Below are 7,618 nucleotides of genomic sequence, written 5' to 3'. Positions count from 1 at the left end.
TGCTGTTTTGTGGGGGTGGTGGGAGGGGAGTTGTGGGTTGTGGGGGCTGCCCTGTGCCTCACAGGATGTTTAGCGACATCTCCCCCACCCGCCTCCCCCATGCCCGGGTTAGGACAACCAAAAGTGTCTCCAGATGTTGCCCAAAGTCCCGAGGTGCGTGGGGAACAGGGGCAAAAGTCACCTTTGTTGAGAACCGCAGATCGAAATGTTGGGGTCGCTCCATCCAGTAAACGTGTGCCAGGCATGTCTTTAGCCTCCTTAGTTTATCCTCACACCACATAAGAGGTAGGTTTTATCTGCCCATGTCATGGAGAAGCGTTGTGGTCTCCAAAGAGCTGATTGACTTGCCCAAGACCCCGCAGCTAATTGAAGCTGAAGCATGGAACTAAAACAACACTGAGCTCAAGCAAGCTTCCCCAACGATCTGAAACAGGACAAAAGTGGACAATTGTGGGTTTTAGGCAAAATGTCTTACCTTTGAATTCCATGTGGCACATGGTTCTCCTGAGATTTCTAAACGTGCCACACTTTTGCTTAAAAACATATCACTGGGTGTTTGCTGTCCACGGGGTAAAATCAAACCTTTAATTATGGGCCTCTTATCAACCTACTAGAGAGGCCAGGATTAGAGCCCCTTTACCTGGGGGCCCCGTGGCTCTCACTTGTGAACTGAGTCCCCCCACCAGTCTGCAGAGTAACAAAGTGGTTCTTGCCTTTGGGAGCTAGGTTGAGAACCTCTTAAAAACTCTCTCTCTTAAAATCTTTGAAAACTTCAAAGAGCGTTGGATTTTAAATCCTTTTTTCTGGGATGAGATTAGGTATGTGTAACCCATAGAGACAGAGCCCATTAATGGATTACCAGGAGGTAAAGGTGGGTGGGGAAGGCAGGGTTTCCTTTTCAGGGATGAATAACTTCTAGAAATAGACAGTGGTGAATGGTTGTACAGCATTGCAAATGTGAGTACTGCCCCAAAATTGTATACTTTAAAGGACTGAATTTTATGTAATGTGTATTTTATCACAGTGACAAAGTTATGTTAATCCTGTTAGGATTCTTTTGAGTTCTCCCTTTCCTGGAAGAAATCAATATCCTGGGATGAACAAGGAAATGTATTGGGGGACAATCCTAGGTTAATATTTCCAACATTTCTACACCACATGAAATTCTTAGGTTGGAAATATATTTCTGTATTCTGCAGAATTACAACTAACAGTTTTGCCTTGTATGCTGTCCTGATGAGAAGGTACAAAGATTGACATTGTTAAAATAAATTGTATATATCAAAATATATGTTTTGAAAAATCGAAATATATTTTGAATTGAAATTCAAAATTGAAATATATACAAAGTTTATTTTTGAGAGAGAGAATCCCAACCAGGTTTCTCACTGTGCATAGTCACGTAGGGCTTGAACTCACAAATCAAGAGATCCTGCCCTGAGCTGAAATCAAGAGTCAGATGCTTAAGCAACTGAGCCACCCTGGTGCCTGCACTTAGTTATATTTAATTTATAGTAAAGAACAGTATTGTCCCAATTTATAGATGCAAAAACTGAGCCCACCTCTGTATATTTCATGCTCAGAACTTAGGGGTCCATTCAGACAATTAAACCACCTTTTACTATAAAGGACATTGGGAAAATAATAGTGGGGCTCACTTTCCAATGTATTAAACACAGACCAGTTGGTGTCTAGTGTTGGGTGAGGGGAGGAAGGGTAAGAAGTTTAATCTTTGGGCACCTGGGTGGCTCAGTTGGTTAAGCATCTGACTCTTGGTTTCAGCTTAGGTCATGCTCTCACGGTTTGTGAGTTCAAACCCCATGTCAGGCTCTGCAGTAACAGTGTGGAACCTGCTTGGGATTCTCTCTCTCCCTCTCTTCTCTCTCTGCCCCTCCCCTGCTTACTTGCTGTCTCTCTCTTCCTCAAAACAAACAAACAATAAACTAATCTGGTTCATTCCTCCCCCCACCCCCAGACTTGTGAAAAAACAGCCAGTCTACTGCTGAGGAAAACCAGAGTAAATACCTTTAGATAGGTCTTAATTAGGCACCAGCCCTTAGAGAGTTTGCACAGAGCCATACTGGAAAATTCTCCTGTAAATATGGCTGCAGACCAGACGTTCTCACGGGAGAAAGCCCAAGGAACCCTCGCTGGAACGCAAGACAGCAGCTGTGAGCAGTGGCACGTGAGCTTCAGGGCGTTTAGCGGCTCGGGGCAGTCGGACCCTGTGGAGGACCTGAGGAGGCTCTATGAGCTCTGCTATCTGTGGCTGCGGCCAGACCTGCACACCAAGGAGCAGATGCTGGATATGCTGGTGATGGAGCAGTTCATGATCTCCATGCCGCAGGAGCTCCAGGTCTTAGTGAAGGAAAGTGCTGTGCAGAGCTGCAAAGACCTGCAGGATGTGCTGAGAAGCAGCCAGCGGCCCAAGAAATGGGTGAGTAGCGCCCTCCTCGTTGCAACGGGAAAGCGGGGGCTGGTATGGGGGACAGGAGGGGCTTTTTCTGGGCCCAGTGGTTCTCGAGTGGAAGGCAGGAGACACTCAGCAATGTCTAGAGACATTTCTGGCTGTTGAACAGGGAGGAGGGGGACATTACTGGCATCCAGTGGGCTTTGTGAGTCTGCACACTTTACTGTCACTTAACCCTGCCCTACCTCTCAAGGGGACAGTTGTGTAAGGGATGTTCCAGACACTCGAGGAGAAAGGCTGAAACCGGTCCACTGGCCCCACAATTCCTGGTATTGCCAGAGACCCTCTTAAAAGTGGTCCTACCTGAGTAAAGCAACTACAGGGTGCAGAGAGGTGCATTGGATGTGTTGTCATGGCAACTAGAGTCCTGGGAAGATGCTGAGGAAGGGAGGGGGTTGGGATAGTAGGTTTTTGACTGGATCGGGTTCTCTCAGATCAACTAGTGATACTGGGGGGTGGACCATCCTTTGCTTTGGGGGTTTTCTTGTGCATTGTAGGGTGGTTTGTAGCATCATTGTGTCAGTGGCAACTTCCCCTAGTTGTGAAAATCAAACCTCACCACCCCACCCCATCCCCCCAAAATCTCTGGTGGTTGCCAAATGTCTCATAGGGTCAAAACTTTGGCTCTGGGGTAAGAATCACCAGACCAGGTAAGACTTTATTTACGTGGGAACATTTTCCATCATGGTGGGTTGAGTGTGCCTTTATCCTTTGTAGAAAAAGGAAGGGTTCAGAAGGATCTAGAAGGGAATAGGACCTGGTGTGCCACATGCATATTTGTTCCAGTCACAGGGGATGGGTTCCTCTATAGGTAATTTTGTAACCAGTGGACAGGAGGGAACTAAGTCCAACATGGCAATCCCCCTTTCCCTGTGTACTCTGGTAGGAGACGAAATCCTCCAGGGGGTGAGCCAAGAATGGAGATTACAAGCTTCCACAACATCGTGGAAAAATAGCTGTGAAAACTGTAAGGTTTTAATCTGGAATGATTGATAAAGGGATTTAAGACCAGCTGGGTGACACGTAGGTCAAACATTGGCAGCCTCACTTGGGGGAGAGGTTGGGGTTTTCACGGCACCATGTTGCATGTGCCTAGATCAGGAGGACAGTTTGAGGGCTGAGTATTAGTATTAGTATTAGCTGGGGCAGTGGGAAATAAAAGGGAGGTATTGAAGTTGATTAGATATTGTGGCTAGGCCAGTAGTTAGCTGCCCAACACAAGGGGATGGGGTAATTTCACCTTCACCCCCTAGGGGTGCATTTGACAATGTTTGGAGACATTTTTGGTTGCCATTTTAAACAAGTTATTCCAACAAATTGAATGTGTGGTAGGATGCGCACTGTACAAGAGAGCTACCTTCTGGTTCTTACAGAGTCTGATCTTGTTTTATTTTCCCCCCTCTCCCCCACCCCCCGCAGACCATAGTTAGCATAGAAGGACAGGAATTTCTCATGCGAAGTTCAGATGTTCAGATGGCCAACGCTGAGGCTGGTGACAGGGATCTTGTGACAGACTTGTCCAAGAAGCCCCAATCCTCTGGGTGTGAGATACATCCAGAGAACATCCAGGTCAGCAGAGAGCTACAGAACCTGCCAGGAACCAATGAACCATCAAAGGGGCAGGTGAGTGTGATGCCCTCCTCAATCTCTAGGGAGTGGTGGCAGAAGGTACCAGAAGTGTGTGCAGCTGCTAGAATAATTGGGATATTTAGGATAGCACCGAACTAGGCCCTTTTGCCCTAGGAATTCCCATGGATGCATCAAGTCCCTAGACATTTCTGAGCCTCTGTGGAGAATGAGGACCTTTCAGCCTTTGTCCCCCTGCCATTAAGGCTTTTAGTGTTGAGGCTGGAGGAAAATGGTGGTGATGAAATGGTGCCAGGTCAATTTGCCACAGGGTAATGAACTGAAAGCTGATTTTTCCATAGTCGAGTTCCTCAAAGGCATTCCATGAAATGACAATTGGCCAAAGGACCAGTTTGGGGACTACTGTCAATAAATTAAAGGAGGGTTCTCACTTGTAGTCATTTTGCCTTTCAAGACATTTGCAAATGTCTGGAGACCTTCTTGGTTGTCAGAATGGAGGTGGGGATGGGGGGGTGCTATTGACACCTGTTGGGTAAGACCAGGGATGCTGCTAATTGTCCCACAATGCATAGGAGAGCCTCCCAACAGGGAATCATCCAAAGTATCAGTAGTGCTGGGTAGGGACACCTGGACCTAGGGCCATCTTGCTTCCAGAGTCGGACAAGGGTTGGGGCGCCTGGGTGGCGCAGTCGGTTAAGCGTCCGACTTCAGCCAGGTCACGATCTCGCGGTCCGGGAGTTCGAGCCCCGCGTCGGGCTCTGGGCTGATGGCTCAGAGCCTGGAGCCTGTTTCTGATTCTGTGTCTCCCTCTCTCTCTGCCCCTCCCCCGTTCATGCTCTGTCTCTCTCTGTCCCAAAAATAAATTAAAAATGTTGAAAAAAAATTTAAAAAAAAAAAAAAAAAAAAAAAAAACAGAGTCGGACAAGGGGAAGCAGGGGTGGCTTTAGGAAGCATGCTTAGAGAATTAGGCACTAAAGTTGTGATGTGTGGACATGATTTAAAGGCGCAGTGGGTATTGGTTAACAAAGTTCTGAGAATCAGGTGATTATCAGGGGTGATGGGGTGGTCCAAGGGAAGTCGTGGGGATATATTCAAAACACTATTATGGAGAAAGTTGGGGTCTCAGATTAGAAAGATGGGCAGGATGGGGAAAGAAGAGACGAGAGCTTTCCACCCCATAATTTAGACACATTGGTAACTACAGTGACTGCCCATTGTCAGGGACAGAACATTCTCCTGCCTGAGACCATTCCTGGAAAAGGTGTACTGGAGGGTCTGAGACCTAAGGAGAACTTGGAGAAGAATCTGACAGAAGACTTGGAAGAGACAAAAATACTTAAATCCCAAGAGCCTCCCTTTCTGAAGGGTCCTGGTGAGCATGGAAACTGGGAAGAGTGACTTCTCTGCTGGGGGGGGGGGGCTGGGGATCAAGCATTGACATCTCTTGGTGGTGCTGGTGGTGGGGAGGCTCTCAAATGCCTTCTCCATCACTGATTTCCAGAGCGTCCTACATACAACCCAATCTCAAGTTTGTTGATTGATGAGAAGTTCTTAGCCCACCTCAGTGTTTGGTTCAAATAAGGTTGGTATCATTGAAAATGCTCTTTATTAAGTGTTGTTGTGTTAACCCTTCTTTCAACAGCTCCCATGAAGACTCTCCAAGAAGGAACCCATATTAAAAATGTGGATGCCGAAAAGCCTTCCACACAGGTTTCAGAGAGACAAGTGTCCACTCAGAATGGGAAGAGAAGAGATTCCCGGAAGACTCAAAGAAGTTCCAAAAGGAGAAAACAGGAAAACACCTCCATTTCCCAAGACGTGGCCACACATCTGGACACAGAAGAATTTTCAGGACAGCCTGTGTCATCAGTTCATCCTGTTGGGAAAAAAGCCACGGGAGGGACATCAAATGTCTGTAGCCTCTGTAAGAAAGAATTTCGTTATAAATCTCAGTTTTCCATCCACTGGAGGACACACACAGGAGAGAGACCCTTTAAATGCAACACCTGTTCTGGGAGTTTCATGCAGACTTCAGACCTCCGAGTTCACCAGCGAATCCACACAGGCGAGAAGCCTTACTGTTGTGAAATCTGCCTCAAGACGTTCACCCACGACTCCACCCTGCGGAGCCACAAGAGGATCCACACAAAGGAGAAGCCCTATGTGTGTGAAGAGTGTGGGAAAGCTTTCAGCCACAAAGGGAACCTCAATGTTCACCAGCGCACCCACTCTGGGGTAAAGCCCTACACGTGTCATGAGTGTAATTGTGCCTTTCGTCAGCTGGGCACTTTTAAGCGCCACCAAAAAATACATTAAAAAATGACTTCCCAATGATTCCACCATCAGATTTAAGTCCCTTCTGCTCCAAGAAGGAAGTTAATGGCGATTTGTCACCTATTTTATAAAAATGACATGATATTGTGAGCACTTACAAGGTTTCTGGAACACAGTAGATGTTCCATAAACATTAATTTATGGAGGATCTTGGAATGATGACATCTTCCTTATTGGTTTTCATTTTCTGTTTTAATTATGTCCCATTGTTTCCTTATAAGGCTTTTTGGTTTATGAAGGCAAATCTTATTGTCAATATTTCCTTATAAAGATGGTGGCTGCTGAATGTCTTTCTGTTATCCATTATTTTTATTAATGCTTATTTTTGAGAGAGAGACAGAGCGTGAGCAGGGGAGGGGCAGAGAGAGAGGGAGACACAGAATCTGAAGCAGGTTCCAGGCTCTGAGCTGTTACTACAGAGCCTGACCCGGGACTCAAACTCACAAACTGCAAGATCATGACCTGAGCTGAAGTTGGACACTTAACCGACTGAGTCACCCAGGCGCCCTAAAGTTTATTTTGAGAAAGCGCAAGCAAGCACAAGCTGGGGAGGGGCAGAGAAAGGGAGAATCCCAGGCAGGCTCCAAGCTGTCAGCACGAGGGGCCTGACATGGGGCTCCGTTCATGACCACGAGATCATGACCTGAGCTGAAACCAAGAGATGAACATTCAACCGACCCGAGCCACCCAGACCCCCCTCCTGTTATCCATTACTCCCTTGTAAAATAGGATGATCCAGGTAGGGTGGCCAGATTAAATATGAAATACTCAATGAAATTTGGGTCTCAGATGAACATTTTCTTAAAGTATAAACACGTTCTGAATCATCACATACCACCGAACAATTCAACTAGACATTTTTAGAGCAAGTTTAGATTCAACAAAACAGCACAGAGTACAGAGATTTCCTAGAGGCCCTCGGTCCCCAGTCAAACACATCCTCCCTTAACCATCAGCATCCCCTATCAGAGTGGTGGCATTTGCTACAGTTGATAAGCCTACACTGATGTCATTTTCACCCAGAGTGTATACTTTAGGGGTCACTCAGTGTTACACATTCTATGGGTTTAGACAGGTGTGTGACATTCACCCACCCTTGTAGTCTCATACAGAGTAGTGTCACTGCCCTAAAAATCCTTTGTGCTCTGCCTGTTCTGCTTTGTCACTTGCATCCTGGATGTTTGGCTAAATTTGGCAAACTGTAATTTCCCACATTGACTACAGAGG

At 46.5% G+C, this 7,618-nt stretch overlaps 1 protein-coding gene across 1 annotated transcript; it reads left to right on the top strand.

Moving 5' to 3' along the window:
- Positions 1–2,101: 2,101 nt before the first annotated feature.
- On the top strand, positions 2,102–6,373 carry ZSCAN5B (zinc finger and SCAN domain containing 5B). Its single transcript, XM_047836075.1, has 4 exons — positions 2,102–2,437; positions 3,890–4,039; positions 4,123–4,138; positions 5,700–6,373. Exons 1-4 carry the CDS (start codon positions 2,102–2,104, stop codon positions 6,371–6,373), a joined length of 1,176 nt encoding a protein of 391 aa, XP_047692031.1.
- The last annotated feature ends 1,245 nt before the right edge of the window (positions 6,374–7,618 follow it).

The sequence above is a fragment of the Prionailurus viverrinus genome, chromosome E2 (genome assembly GCF_022837055.1).
Source record: "Prionailurus viverrinus isolate Anna chromosome E2, UM_Priviv_1.0, whole genome shotgun sequence".
NCBI classification, from domain to species: domain Eukaryota; kingdom Metazoa; phylum Chordata; class Mammalia; order Carnivora; family Felidae; genus Prionailurus; species Prionailurus viverrinus.
This window is presented reverse-complemented; position numbering and strand designations above follow the sequence as displayed.